Source organism: Passer montanus, unplaced genomic scaffold (genome assembly GCF_014805655.1).
Source record: "Passer montanus isolate IOZ18808 unplaced genomic scaffold, ASM1480565v1 scaffold20, whole genome shotgun sequence".
Lineage (NCBI taxonomy): Eukaryota > Metazoa > Chordata > Aves > Passeriformes > Passeridae > Passer > Passer montanus.
The window spans coordinates 6,986,776-7,002,482 of record NW_024366592.1 but is presented as its reverse complement, the minus strand read 5'-3'; the positions used below and the strand labels follow the sequence as shown (position 1 = coordinate 7,002,482).

General features: G+C 42.3%; 1 protein-coding gene and 1 long non-coding RNA gene across 2 annotated transcripts; one reads left to right on the top strand and one right to left on the bottom strand.

The window, feature by feature from the left end:
• Positions 1-5,071: 5,071 nt before the first annotated feature.
• On the bottom strand, positions 5,072-13,549 carry LOC120501634. Its single transcript, XR_005627360.1, has 3 exons — positions 13,399-13,549; positions 6,183-6,374; positions 5,072-5,460 (listed from the first exon to the last, which is right to left on the bottom strand). It is a non-coding gene; the product is annotated as an uncharacterized LOC120501634 (long non-coding RNA).
• MANSC4 (MANSC domain containing 4) lies at positions 8,445-12,525 on the top strand. The gene is made up of 3 exons (XM_039708179.1): positions 8,445-8,673; positions 10,354-10,488; positions 11,406-12,525. The coding sequence occupies exons 1-3, from the start codon at positions 8,445-8,447 to the stop codon at positions 12,068-12,070; spliced, it is 1,029 nt and encodes a 342-aa protein (XP_039564113.1). The 3' UTR covers positions 12,071-12,525.
• Positions 13,550-15,707: the final 2,158 nt, after the last annotated feature.

The following is a 15,707-nucleotide window of genomic DNA, read 5'->3' as shown; positions in this document are numbered from 1 at the left end:
GGGGGGCCGTCAGGGCATCCCCGGGCCCAGCCAGGGTGGGTGTCAGGGACACGGTGGAAAGGCCGGTGCTGGCTCCAGGGGACAGCCCGGAGGCGCAGCGATCCCCCCTGGTGCGCCCCTCTCCTGATTTGGGCCGGGATCGCGGCTGCAGCCGCAGCTCTAACCCCTTGCCATAAATGTACTGCTGCATCCCTGGCCAGGGGCAGCATTCCCGAGGCACAGGCGCAGGGGAAAAGCAGCGGGTGAGCGGCACAGCCAGCCTGGTGCCGTGGCATCCCCGCACTCCCTTCCCGAGCTGAATGCCCCGCAGCAGAGGGACCCGGCCACGGCAAGTGCCATACGTGACTCTGCTCTGACCCTCCCGCCTCCCTGCGTGCCCCAGCCCCTGGTTTGCCCTGTGAACACCCTGCATAACCTGCTCTGCTGCTCCATCTTTTCTATTCACACTGAGGTCCTGGAACAGGACATCTCATGAGTGAGCTACCTACCAGGGTCCTGAGTTTGTTTGACATGAACGAGGAAAGAGCAAATGAACAACTGAGCATCTTGGGCGAGGATAAAATGATCGATTTGTTGTTTGCCTTGTTATATTCTTCAAACACAATAACAGTCCTCTACTTTAAAAAACCCTACCATCTGCCGAAACAGATGAGAAGTCTATCACGCCTGCATTCTCATATGCTGATATGTACTATAAAGATGTTTAAAATATATTTTTTATCTTTACAAAGATATTTCCTTCAGATAATGCAGACCATAGAAACTCTTTCCCTTTAGTGGTAGTGTGACTCATGTCCAGTTTGTGCAGCTTGCTCAGTTTTCAGACAACTCCCTATTTTCTCTGCTCAGAAGGGATTTTTTCTCCCCACTATTAAAACATTTCAATGGCAATAATCTGTTTTGTCGGGGTTTTTCCCCTCTCTTTTAAGGAAGACAGGGCTGATTACTTTTTAGCATTTCCACTATGAAATGACTGTGATCCTTTATCGTTTATTGTTTTGTTGATCTTCAGCTTCTTAACTCTAGCCCATGGAGATGACACAAATGTCAATCTCAGTTACAGCAGTTTTTTTCTGCTGACTTCTATAAAAGCATTTTTTGAGGTGAAGTGGATTTCTGCGTGTGTTTGTTTTCTATCTCACTTCAAAGCATCTTTGCAATCTTGCTTTTGAGGGGCCCATTTCATGTTCTGAAATCCTTTTCTATAGGATCTCAACCAGACCAAAAGAGGTCTCTTCATTAGCTGGGTCACTATCACCTCTCACCTTCTCTTTCCTACTAATGTGTTTGCTTGATTTGTGTTCCTTTCAGTCTTCCTCATTATTTAATATTCACATTCCACTTTCCTGTCTTCTGTTCTAAATAAAGCACCACAACATTTTGCTTGAGTTTTTTACACCTAGTTGAAGTTTGAGTACTTGGCTGTTTTTTTCTCTGCTTCAGGTTCAGCCTTCAAAAGATTATCCCACACAACAAGTGTCTCACCACCTCAGTAAGAGTCCATCCTTTAGTTATTTCTTGTCCTTTAATTCCCACAGGCAGGCATTTCAAGCAATTTTAATCATGATTACTCCCAAGGAAAACAGAGATCTCATGTTTGGCATGGCCAGCAAGCTGTCCTGTTGGGATACAGCAGAATTGCCATCTTTAGACATCTGCTTTGGAGTCTCTTATGTTTCATGGATTTGTAAGTTAGTTCCTAATTGGTGAATGCTTTTTTCCATGTAGTCAGTTATGGTAAGTTCAGCCTCAAAGTGTTGACACCACAGCCTGGGTGGATGGAATATTTCTTCTCTGGTTGTATGTTGCCAGATGCTTGCCACTCTGCCTGGGATTTCCAGTCCTTCTTCCTCACAGTCCATGAAGTTTGTTAATGAGCTGGATCAATTCTGGCATGCAGTAGTGTTTTATTCCTGCCAGCAAACTTTCAATGGCCCTGACTCCCACAGCTTTCCCCAGGAGCTCTCACATGCCCAGGAGGTCAGCAGTACTAAGTGGCCACTTTTACAAAAAGCCTGTTTCCTTACTCAGTTGTTTTTACTGGGCTAATTGTTATCTCTCTGTGCCTTTTCCAGGCTCAGGGCTGGGCAGTTGTGCTCAGCCAGTGTGCTGACAGGACAGGTCCCTTGTTTTTTCCTACACTCATCAGTCAGCCTGTGTGATGTGCTTCTAGAGTACTTACACTGCAAAGGCACCAAGGCAAGGGCTACTCTTTTGTTCCACTCTTGTGGAGATAATTTTGTCTGTCTTCCACTCTAAGGTTATACTGGTTTCTTCTAAGATCAACAATACATGTTAATATAATGGAATCAAAGAAAAGGCTTTGCTGTTTCACCAGCAATCATCTTGGTTGTACCTTAAGTGAATAAGAAATGTATTTTCCAGAGTTTGAACTCTATTTCTAGAGCTACAAAGCTGAAATGTGTAGTTCAGAGCCATAAAAGGTTTGCATGATCTTTGAAACAAATATGAAGGACTATCTATCATCCTTCAAGAACATGCTGAAGCATCAAACATGAAAGCAATCATAGTAGATTTTAAATCTAAAATGTTAAATGAGTTTATGACAAAAGAACATGTCCTGAAGAACAAGACACTCAGAGAGGAAGACAAATGCTGCTCAGCATTTCAATACCTGTCTTCTAGACTTTGGCTTCTGGGGTAAAGTCTTCAAGGTGTTTTAGACAGTTCAGGCCTGTCTTTACAGTACCTGAGAGACAAATTGATACCAAGAAAAAGGGTTCTGGAGTGCCAAGAAAGGGACTGTGACACCAGAGTGTCAGTAAAGGCTCTCTTGCTCCAAGGTTGCCTTGGCCATTTGTGCTACATAATTTTTCCCTGTGTCTGGTGCCTGAACTATTTCCTTGTAGTTAATGTCTGAATTTCTTCCAAGGCCAAAGAGAGATCACTCTTTTCTTTTAAAAAGACGTGGAAATGGAAGAAGCTTTTTTCATACAGCCACTCCATTGTAATAGACCATTCAGCCATGACACAGAGAATCTCAGCCTTTCTCTGCCTGGGCACACATTTCTGTAGCCCTCTGACTTTCCCAGCATAGCAAAAACAAGGAATCACAGAGACTCAGGAGGAGTTACTGCTACAAAGAAAAGTGAAGCCAGGGAGACACTGGATAATACTTGAGAACCAGAGAGTAACGCCAACCTGAATGCTCTGAGGAAAGGACCACACTGAGTGAAAAAAAAAAAAATAGTGGAAAAATTGAATTCCTTTCAGCCTTATTAGTCTAAAGAGTGAACTGGAACTGAATCTGGGGATATTTAAAGTATCCATGCTATCTAATATAAAATATAAAGTGCAACATTCTGCCCTCTGAGACACCAGGGAGTTGTACTGCACTGCCAGGGACCTGTGCATTGAGTAACAGTGGAATTACTCAAGACAGGAATTGGTCTTTTGGAAAGGATTTGCCAACTTCTGCAATTGTTCAGTATTTTCCCTGTCACAGGATACAAAGTAAGCATATGTGGAACACAGGAATTAACCTGCAGTGTTTCAGCATTTAAAAATTCTGGTGTTCTAAAAGACCTTGGCATTTCTGAGAGGAACTGACCAGAGCATAATTTTACTTCAGCCAAATCATAGCATTTGTGAAGGATGACCTGCTGAATAAAGGTAATTTCTCTTTTCTGAGTCACAGCCAAACAAATCACTTCTTACCCAGTGCCACTAGCAATGCTATTAAAAAGAAAAAAAAAAGAAAAAAATAGAAAGCAAGCACTCTTATTGCGAATAGCACTTGCTCAGACATTATTCCCTAATATTTTCTGGGGTTTTTTTCTGCTTTTAATGTGCTGTTTATTTATTCCTTGCAATAAAAGTATGTTGCAGCACTACTGAAAAGATACTTGGAGTCACATGTTTTTTGAAAACAGATTGTTTGTTATCAAGTACTTATTAGTCACATCTGAGTGATTAATACTAAAGTGTGTGCTCCTGAGCTCTGTCTGGGTGGCAAAATGGCCATCCCAAGAGTCTGTGTGTGGTGGGCATTCTCTGTGGATCATGAGGAAGTTCAGGCCCCAGACAGCAGAGTGGAGGTGGAAGAGTGTAAATCCTTGCAATGGCCTTCAACCTGGTCCATTTTTTAGACCACAGACCTCTTAAAGAATTTCCTTGAAACCCCCTCAGGTGAAATGAATGTTCCCTGACAAAACCTGAATGGGGGTCAGGCTGCTGGAGTGCTCTGTCTGCTGCTGTATCCTGTTAGGGATGTTTACTCTGCACAAATGCATTGTTCATCCCCAGCCAGGAATTTCTTGTGCATCTGTGCCTGGAGGAGAACTGGGTGCTTTTAAAACAGCAGATATTTTTTAATCCTGGTGTAGACAGGCAGTGCTGAATTTTAGTCCATATTAACTAGGTAAGATGAATGGTAATCCACGTGGAGGACTTCCACTCAGTATCCAGCTCTATAAAATTCATCACAAGATTGAAATCCCATCCCCTTTGCCCAGTTTAAGTTCTGCCGTAAATCAGCATCTGTTCATTAGTGTTTGCTAAAAATTGTGCTTTTGTCATAAAACTTGGCTCAAGTTAATCTGCAATGCTACTAGATATATATTTGTATAAATCTAATCTGGCTAAGACTTGTGTTGCTCTTTGCTTGAACACACAGCTCCCAGCCTTGCAGCAGAGGTTTGGCCAGATTAGTCTGAAGCCAAGCTCCGAGAGACTCTCAGGGCCTGGCAACCCTTGAAAACAAGGGTTTAAAAATGGTTTGTATGAAGCCCCAGGAAGAGAAACGGTAATGTTTCACCTCTTTTTACCATGTTGCTGGGATGGGACAGAAACCAGAATCTTTGGATCCAATTGTCCCTAACCTCAGAGAAGGTCAGAGTCACTAAAAATGTGATGCATTGCTCCAAACCAAAATCTCACCACTAATAGCTGTTTTTGACAAAGCAATTCTCTCAAAAAATGCTGTTTTGTTGGAATTTAGATATTTTGCAAGAGAGTTTTGATTTCAAGGAAAATTTTAAAGGAGAAAGAAAGCAAGCACATTATTTGAATCATGTCAGACTGGGTTTGATTTTTTCCCACATATTTACATTTCATTACTTCATGATTCATTACATTAGTCTTTCATAATTTTTATACCTTAACAGAGTTACAGTGACATATTCTGAAATTATCAATATACTTGGCTTACTTAAAACTTTGACTTTACCACTACTGTAATAAAGGGAAAATATATGTGTGAATCTCAGAAAAATGAGATAAAGATTATTTTAACACAGGCCTGAAAATCAGTTTACTTATGTGGAGCATAACTCAGGCAGGGAACTTCATGCTGATGTCGCATGGGATTATGCTGCACATTTCATTAAATTCATTACTGACATTCACAGGAGGGCTTGGGCAGGTTCATACCTCACCTGGGAAACTGCCTGGGTCTCACTTCTCAGCTTGTCACCTTCCAACTGCTCTGTCACACAATACCTGGAGAAGAGACAGACTCAGTGTAACCCATTGTTGCCTTCCAGTGCCTGAAGGGAGCCTGTAAGAAAGATGGAGAGAGACCTGACAAGGGATGTAGTGCAGGACCGGGGGGAATGGCTTCACACTGACAGGGAGCAGGGTTGGATGGGATATCAGGAAGAAATTCTCCCCTGTGAGGGTGGTGAGGCCCTGGCACAGGTTTCCCAGAGAAGCTGTGGCTGCCCCATCCCTGGAAGTGCCCGAGGCCAGGTTGGACAGGGCTTGGAGCAACCTGGGATAGTGGAAGGTGTCCCTACCCATGGCAAGAGGGTGGAAATGGGTGAGCTTGGAGGTCCCTTCCAACCATTCCACAATTCTACAACTAAATAGATCCTTTCTGGTCTTTACATATTCCGAGTGATAGAACCATATATTCCATAAAAGCTAAATGTAGTTCCAAAAATCAAGACATGTCTGTTACTTCATATGGAAAAGTGTATGCTTTTGTTTCTGTTTGGCAAAAAAAGAGTTAATGCCTGATGATGAATCCTTTGTGCTGGGAAGCTCCTGGATTGTGCCATTCTCACTGCTGGCCCAGGTGGGAAACTTCAGGGACTGTTTCTGATTATAAGAAGGATCATGAAAAAGATCATTTTGCTCCAACGTGGCAGGTCCATTTAGATCTCTTTTACCGAAAGGCCTGCAGAAACATTCATATTCTCACAGGAAACAGGCCCCCCTACCTTTTTGTTTTCCAGGAGGAAATGTGAGGAGTCGGATGAAAGGAGTTCCTAAATAACATGAAGCCCTGGTCTGGTGCTGGTCACAGACTCCCCTGTATCAGTGGCAGCCTTTTGGTCCCTCTTTGCAGAGCACATGGAAAATCAGTCGCTGGTTTGCAGGTAAGACTTGGGCATTTCCTTCTTGCAAAATATCTGTGAATTAAAATTTCAGCACTAATTCTTTACATTTCCCATTGAGAAGTTAAAGTGAAATTAAGGGGAAGAAGATGGTAAAATTTAGTAGAAGTTTTCTGTTTTTAAAGGAAATTGCCTAAAGCAGCCATTTATTTACTTGTTTTAATCACTTTATCGTTCATTAAAAAGAAGGTTTCCTTGCAGCTATTTTTGCCCTTAAAATTTATTCAGGAAAAGAGGAGGAGGAAAGAATACTTTTCATGTCCTTCTTAAGTGCTTCCCCAGATTATTCAGTGTCTTCCAGGTTTCTTTTCTTGGAGATATGGGAAGAGTAGGAGTGAGAAAAGCAATCAGAAATCAACATTTTTGCATGCAAATCTTACAGAACAAAACAGATCTGAAAATCATACTAATTCATACTACAGGAAGTAATGCCAAAATAAAGGCATGTCTGTCAAAACTTTGAGTGTATTCCAAATCAAGTAATACCTTGGGATATTTGGAAAGCTGAAATAAATATTTACAAAAATACACTGTCAATAGCACTTGTAGTAATGGTAGATAAATGTCTAAAAGCTTCCCTGTGCAGTCCACTGAGTGCAAGCTGTCAGGTATTTTAAAATTTAAAATTTTAAGTGCTGATTATCACAGAGATGAAAATATCAAACTCCAAAACTAAATAAAACAACACAAGAGTGCCAAAAGCTGCTTTTCAGGATAGAAGCTTGAAGAATTACCCACTTACCCTCTTTCTAACAGTTTAATTCTCGTATTCCCCACAACAGACATTTATTTGGAATCCTCCTAGTTATAGTTCCAATAATATAACATATATTGAATAAAATAATGCCTTGGCCTTGCTATTAGATCAACAGGGGTTAACCTGCTCTGGGCTTTTTTATCTTCCAGTGAGCCGTGTAAGGAACACAATATTACACCTGTCAGTTAATTTCCAAACTGGGAGCCTAGTTCTGTGAAAACAAACATCATCTGTAATGACCAAAGAATTAAAATGAGTTTGAGGCTCTCCCCACTCCACTTAACTGATCTACACTTCATGTGGAAAGGAGGAAATTCTTTGATCTCAATCTTGAAGAGTAAAAACACTGTGTAAAATATTCTTATATATTGAACACACAATTTTTATATTCTGTATATATATATTATACTTCTGCCTAAATCTCTCAACCTCACTGTACAGCCCACTGGGTTTAAATCAACTTGTTTATTGTAATATTTTAAAGCTTTTATGTATGAAAAGTGTAACGTGGGAAGCGGGGATCAGACTTGGTCCTATTAAGAAAAAAATGTGGGAGTTTCAGATTTCAGACCAGGTACTTGAAAAATCATCTCCCTGTGTGTCAGCTGTGTTTTCTTTCTGACAGGCCTTTTCCTAGCAGAAAACCTTGTATGGACTGCTCAGTATTTTTAAACTTATTAGGGGGAGAACACGATCATAGCTTGAGTGGAGGTTCCAGCCCTCCCCAGTCATAGAGAGTTCATCTGGTTCTAGATCTTTGAAAAGAAAATTTTACTATTCTTGCATTCAAAATATTGTAGGAAGGGGAACAGTTCTCCACCTCTGTTCATGTGTTAGCATGAGAAGGCAAATTTCTGCAGTCACCAGGTAACTCAAAGTGTTCAGATCCTGGGCAGAGCTGTTTCCCTGTACTGAGTGTAGCAGTGTTCCTGAACAAAGTGAGGTGGAACAAGGTGCTGAGCTTGCTGTTATTCACCAAATCTCAAGGCTGTCTGCGTGGCTTGGTCTGAGGACAAGAGACACAAAGAGGGAACCACAGAAACAAATTCTCTGAATGACTAAAAACAGCCTGTCCCTTTTGTGTCTCAAAACCCACCTCCAAATAACTATTTAGAGAACAGCGATAATAACTCTTACAATCTTCTGTAGCTCATTAAACGCCTGCTTTCTTTCAGCAGCCGCCCAAACAGCACCATGGGCATTGTCTGGAGGAGACCCTGCCCTGGCTCATGCCCCTGGCAGCATCCTCAGTTTTGCAGGGCCGGTCTCGGCAGTGCTGCTGCAGCCCTGGAGCAGAGAGCGGCTCCCTGAGGCCCTGCCACGGGGCCATGGCTCTGCTGCTGGCAGCGGCACAAGTGCTGCTGCTCCTGGGCCTGCCTGGGGCCTCCCAGTGCCTCTGCTCGCCCACTGCCTTCTACAAGAACTGCTGGATCCGGCGCTTCCCGGGGCTGCTGGTGGACGTGCAGGAGTCGCGGCGCAGGGGAGCGCAGCTGCTGAGGGGGTACGCGGCAATCTCCCCGCAGCAGTGCAGCAGGACCTGCTGCCTGCTGAGCAACGGTGAGTGCTCCTTCTTCATGGCACACACTGACCCCCCATTGTGGGTAATGCTTACATAAACAGTGCTTCACTTGGAGAAGAAATACCAGGGGTGGAAGGAGGATCTATACATTTTTTTTCAGGCAGGAAAGCAGAGGCACATTGCAACTGTCGTCCCACAGAAAGGAAATTGATAGTCTGTATTTTTTCAGAAGACTACACTAGGAACACACTAAAGTCTTAGGGTCTGCTTTGCAATTTTAGATCTCTGTTACAAAGCATGTAGGCAATACCAGCATTAACAGAGTGATGCCTTCTGAGCAACGCTGAGTGCTTGTTGTTCATGGCACACACTGAACCCCCCATTTCGGGCAATGTTTACATAAACAGTGCTTCACTTGGAGAAGAAATACCGGGGGTGGAAGGAGGATCTATACATTTTTTTTCAGGCAGGAAAGCAGAGGCACATTGCAACTGTTGTCCCACAGAAAGGAAATTGATAGTCTGTATTTTTTCAGAAGACTACACTAGGAACACACTAAAATCTTAGGGTCTGCTTTGCAATTTTAGATCTCTGTTACAAAGCTTGTAGGCAATGCCAACATTAAGAGAGTAACTCTTCAGTATTCATCCCCATCTATATTATAGAGAACAAGCAGTGACAGTAATTCCAACAGCATTCTCTTCCTGCAGGATGGCATCAGACTAGGACTTGGTGAGAGGGAGAGTGGAGGGGACACACAGTTTGTCCTTCTCTGAAATACAGGAGTATTCTTTTCCTGGAGGAAAGCACTCTCTTATTCCATGTTTATGCCATGCAAACCAGGTAACACTAAATTATAGCAATAAATAATATCAGTTATTCAGCTGGCCACCCCTTTTCTCTAGCCTGGTAAACTCAGGCTCAGAGCAAAAATAAACAAAATCATTCTTTGTCCTAAGCCTTGTACTTTCTCTGTATCACATTGCATTTGTACTCTACAGGAGTGTATTTTAGAAGGATACATGAATTGCATGTCTGTGGTGCTTAAATTTTAAAACTCTCCAGACTGGAAAGGGGTTGGGATAAGGTTTTGGAGGATGAAAGTGAAGTACCAGTTACTAAAAAAAGGCAATATAAATTTAGATTATATTTTGAATTATGAGCAAAAATATGACCTTCACAACCTGACAGTGACATAAATAACTTCCAGCAGCAATCTTGGGAAGAGTCAAATTCTGTCTTAAATAATGTGAGGTGAGAAAAATTACATACATTTCAGCAAGGTTGTTCCTGTCTCGACAACAAACTTTTTCTCATATCCCCCCACGTGGGACTGGATACTTACAGTGATAATAAATGGTAACTTGAAATCTCCTTTTTATAATCATATATAGTCAAACAAAATTTGTTACTATCTTAACTAAAACAGAGACATTAGAGGGCATTTCAAAGGACTTTAAATCAGTTATTATTTAATGAGATAAAGAAGTAGAACTCATATGGCTGTTCTAGTCCAGACGTAAAATAAGATTTTAAGTTCTCTTTTGACTGTATGCTCAATTAATTTATATGATAATGAGAGAACCACAGGATCTGGACTCTCCTCCCACAGGATCTGGGCAAGTATAATGAACTTCTAATGTTAAATAACATCATAACATGCCAAATGCAATGGTCATTCTGCTGAGAAGCTCAACTTTGTTCTTTATGGGTTCCAGTCTCCTGCAATCTAGCAGTGTTCTACCATGGAGCTATTCATGAGAACAGGAACTGCCTGCACATGTCTTGCCCAGCTTTGGAAAGCTGCATTCTAAAGGCTGGAGTTGATGTCATTTTGTACAACATCACAACAGGTAATTAGATATTTCATTTATAAGGGCTGAAAACAGAGCAGCTCTAGGAAATGTTAAAATGATACCTGGTCACCTGCTGTGCTAAATGATCTCCTGAAGTAACACACAATGCTAAAAAAGATGAAGACTTATTTCCTTTTTAATTTATATAGCTATTTCTGAACATACTTCCCCCCTTTCTTCCACTGAATGAGAAAGGAGCTTGAAGATTCATGCTCTCAAGATTCATGCTCTGAGTACCTCATCAGTACTGTGCTTGGCCAAAATACCCTCCCAGCTCTGAGAGACTGAGAGAGGAGGCTGCCACCACTCCATGTCCCCAGACCCAAGCAGTAACAAAGCTGAACATTTATTTTCATTATGTAAATGCACCTTGAGCACACAGGTAACACAGACAGACACATAAAGAAGCAGACCAACATAGGGAGCACCAAAAGCCTCATCCTGCTTTTTGTGTTAGTGGAAATATATAAATATGTGTATATAGACACACACATATATACAATGCAAAGTCCCCCAGCAGCTGGGCTGAGATGCTCTGAGTCTGCACAGTCTGGACCTCAGGGTGCCCAGTCTGGACCCCAGACCCAACAGGTGCTGCCACTGGGATGTTTGAGCCCCCAGGGTGCAGCCTCCCTCCAGCTGCTGGTGCAGACTGTCACATGCACAGAGCTTTCCTGGATTTCCCTACTCTCACTACCCTTTCCTCACCTTTGGTTCCTTCCCTAAGCATCCCATAGTAAGTTGTGTGCAATCCCAAAATGCACATCCTTTGCATCCCATAACCTGAGGCAGTGACACCTCCAATCCAAAAGGGTTTATTTGGGCTCCCTGCCCTGCCTCTGTCTCCATGGATCCTTTTTGTGGGTGTGCAGACAAGCTTTTAGCAATAAACTAACATTATCCTTATTCAATAGGGATTGATCCAGATCTTCTCATTTTTGAGAAACTGAAATCCCAAGAACCAAATGCTTACTCCTCAGCAAGTAAATCTGAGAGGCAGCACAGCACAAAGACCCCTGAGGGGGGAAGATGCCAACATCCCAATGCCACCACATCAGGTTCTCCTCTGCTCCGAGCTCCACCTGCTGCCAACAGCCATGCAAGGACTCCCACCCCCAGCTGGAGTCTGACAGAGCAGAGAACTGAAGGTAGTGCCCCCTCCAGGGCAGAAACTTCCCCAGCAGCCATTGCTTTTGATAAGAGGACAAGCAGCAGGTCGATCACCAGCTCAGACAAGACTGCACACTCAGCTTTGAGCCCCAAGCCTGCCCAGGTGTTATCCCACGTGCCCACCCCTCCTCGCCTGAACAGCAGCAAGCAACACCTCAATGAAACCAAAGGCTACAGTGGCAGGAATTCCACGTCAGATAACGAGGCAGCTGCCTGGGAAGCTGCAGCTTTGGGGGTCTGGCTGATTCCTGTTGTCCTTTGCTCCTCTCTGCTCTGCCTGTGCTGTTGCACTGTTGCCCTCACAGCCGGACGCTGCGGCTGCAGGAGGGGTCACTATAAACCCGTAAGGACAAGAACAACCATGTCCAGACAGCTCATAAAATATGCTCCTGTCAGAGGTAATCTGTGAAACACCATCCTGGCTCTAGAACAAACAGGATTTTTAAAATGCACCCCATACACCAGCTTACTTCTCTCACAGAAGCAGTGATAGCTTAGTTCAGAATATTTTGGTAATGATTTAATTCTCAGCAGATGAAGCACAACTCCTTGTCTCTTTAGGTAGGAAACACCCACTCACAGCTCCCACTGTTTGAAGCATTTTGGTTCATAATCTGGTGCAGATTAATGCCTGACAAACACTGTAATACTTTCCCCCAGGTTCAGTGCAGCTGCAGTGTTGGCATGTCTGTGTGGCAGAGAATTATTTAACTGGATGAGAAATCCTGCCATGGTTATTTTTGTACTTGTCTATTTGCTACTGAATGAATAAACATCCCATGTAATGCAGGAATACAGAAGTGACTTATAAAATTGTCTTTTTGTTTGAAATGGTCAAAATGATCATGTTTACTGGCAAAGAAAGGCTAAACCTAAACTCAGAGAAACACTTGGTAAAGAACTAGGTCTGTACTTTTGGATGCCTTTCTTCAAGCTGAATACAGCCATTAAAATTCTGCTTGTGTTCACTTTATAGTCTTTAGTGCTGCCAAGAAGGCAATTCAAACTTCAAGACCTTGCAGCACTCCATTCCAAATATAATTTCTCCAGAAAATCCAGGAATATACATGCAATTATTATTGCTACATAATTGCATGTAGTTTTTAGGATACAGAATTTACACGCAGATAGCTTCATCTAATCTAGATTAGAAAAATTATCTTTTCTTGACCTAAGCATGGCCCTGTAGTTTCAGCTGGATAATGTGTTTCAGTTTTCTTAGCCGAGGGTTTTGCCAAGCATTGCTGAGCACTCTGTTATCTTCAATTACAGAGGCATACACAGTTCATGCTAGAATTAGTTGTTTAATACTTGGGATTTTTATTCAAATACCAACTTATTTTTTGTTTCTGAAGACAGGAGAGTGGACAAGGTCTCCTCCCTGTTTCACAAAGTAAGATTTGCAGTTTGAGGCATCACTATGGTAAAACAATGCCCCTCACTCATTAATTTATAATGCTGCAAAGAATGCATTTTTTATCTAAGTCATGATTTAATCATGCATCAAGGACAGGGGAAGATGCTTAAATCCATAATATATATATATTTATGATCTATTGCTGAACTTGCAGCCACAAAAGCCTAAGGAACCTAGCTCCTACAGTATCAGTGTGGAAATAAACTGTGAATGTGGGCCTTCACCTTTCCACTCTGTAAAGATATTACTGTTCTCAGACAAATATTACAGAGCTCAGCTGAAAACTGACAGGTTCTATCACATTGCAATCCCATCCTTACCTGAGACTCACACTCATGTCCCCAAGTCCTTAAGTGTCCATTCTTCCAGTTCAGGCTGAGCTGTGCCCTGAGTGCCCCACAGAGCATTTGCTGACAGCAAAATCAGTAGTGTCTCCAGCTTTTTTAGCTCCTCTGTGCTATCAGTCATTCTCCAGAGCAGCTTGAGTCAAGGAAAAAAAAGGAGAATAGCTTATCTTATGGGGTGGATATAGCTGTAGGATTTTTTTTAAAAATAGAGTAACTCATAGGTAGTTAAAGACTTGCTGTCAAAAGGGAGGGTTTTCACCTCCATTCACTCAGAAAAGTGAACTCCCTGCCTGCAGCAAGCCACAGGCATTCCTGGTTCCCTGTTTTTTTAATCTCCAGATCAGTGACTGTAGAGTGCACTTCAGAGCACCCTGATGCTCCACTGAGTCTTACCCTCAATATGATGATCTGGAAAAGAATCATATAATGCAACTGGGACTTTAGTTCTTACCAGAAAAAGATCTAGGAGACAAAATGAAAAATGCTATTGTCCCATGAGCAAATGCTTCTGGGACAGCAGGGAATGATTAAAGCAAGATTGTGTCCTGAAGAGATTTCTTGCTTTGTTGACAGAAAGAGGAAAAAAATTTGCAGAAAAAGGGTTGTATGAAGCACAATAGCAGAGCTATTTCATTACAGACTAAGAGAGTCCCAAGAAAATAAATAAATACATTTTAAGTATGAGGGAAAGCAAGAAATGGGTAGCAAGATTATTTGTGCAGACAGCGCATTCCCTTTTAGGCAACTGCCTCTTTATCCCTTCCTTGTGCTTGTAGCATCACTATGCCTGAAAACAGGGGAACAATGTCCACTCTTAGGAATGTTTATATGGGGGATAACAGGAAAGTTCCCACAGGTGTGCACAGAGGGATGCACCCCTCAGTCATTCACATTGTAATGTACGTGACACATGAATAAGTGACCAGTGCTAAATATGTGTTTATTATTGTGCTGCAGAGCTGCTTTAACCTCTAAGTCTGTTAGTCTCTAACTCTTCTGTTTTTAAACTTCAGCAAGGCTTCCAGAGAGATGGATGATGCAAAAGTATTATACAGTAAAACAGAGATGTGTAGTTTACTTCTTAAAAATATGTGCTGTATTTTATATCTTTGAGGTTGGGAAGACTCCCCCAGGGGTTAAGATCCTAGTGTTCCAGGTATTCTGCACAGTCACAGAGAAATACTGTCACCTTCAAACACAAACAGTTTAGAGAGAGAAGCAGAAAAGCAGAGAGGAACATCCAAGAGCTCAAAATAGCATCCAAGCTGCCTTTTGTCCTGCCCACTGCATTACACAAGTTCTGTACTGTAACATAGAAACCATCAGTAAAAATCACAAGTGTAAGTTTGAGTTTTATCCCAATATTGCTTTCGGCCAGCAGGCATCATCTGTTTTTGGGAGACACACTTGGTGCTCAGGAGACAGTCACCTTAAATCCTGCCTGTATTACTTGAAACATTTATAGGATGTTCATAAGTTAGGTTTGAACACTTCAGAGAGAGCTGGAGAAGCCTGTGCATTTTAGGTTTTCCATCAATTAGCTGTGAAGCTAATGACAGTCAGTTTCCCTTGCTGTGCTGTTCTTTCCACCAGACATTATTATTGATAAGGTCAAACTGTTGTTTCAGCCATGACTTCCAGAGTTCTGCTTAGGTCCATTCTGTGAAAAGCAAAGGAAAACTGGGATGTCCTCTGCTGCAGAGGATTTTCTCAGGTGCTCACATGTCCTGAATACAGAATAGCTTTGTGGAGAAAAGCAAACTTATGGGATTTGGGGTTTCTTAAGACATTTCAGGGCCTTGCTCCTGCCAGCCTTGTACACACCACTGGCTCCCCAGGCTGGCTCCTAGGGCAGCCCTTGTGCAGGCACTGACAAAGCTAATTAAGGAAACAGATTTCTCCTGTGCACATACTAGAACCAAACTGCCTCTGGAACACAGCCAGGCACAACTTCAGGCACCACTCTTGAGTCAAACTGCACTTACTTCCTCAGTTGTTTTGGTTTCATGGGTGATCAGAAAAGATTTGGAATTACACAGACGTTCCCATTTCAAAAGGGAATTTTAAACATTACCCTCATGGTCCCTGAATAAAGGAGCAACCTGATAACAGCTGAAACTTTCCCCATATTAAGCTTCTGCTAAAATTTTACACTAATACACATTCAAAAGGAAGGACTACTAAAGAACCAGGTCAGTCAGTGCAAAATTGGGATTACAGAACAAACATTTTCAGTCTTAGTACGGCTCTGGCAAATTCTCATAGGAATTAAAATGCTGCAT

What these genes read in the sequence shown, in the direction of transcription:
- MANSC4 (XM_039708179.1), top strand. Translation starts at nt 8,445, where the DNA reads ATGGCTCTGCTGCTGGCAGCGGCACAAGTGCTGCTGCTCCTGGGCCTG. An exon ending in CTGCTGCCTGCTGAGCAACG is followed by an intron (nt 8,674 to 10,353) that starts GTGAGTGCTCCT and finishes TATGGGTTCCAG; the next exon opens with TCTCCTGCAATCTAGCAGTG. An exon ending in TTTGTACAACATCACAACAG is followed by an intron (nt 10,489 to 11,405) that starts GTAATTAGATAT and finishes CTTATTCAATAG; the next exon opens with GGATTGATCCAGATCTTCTC.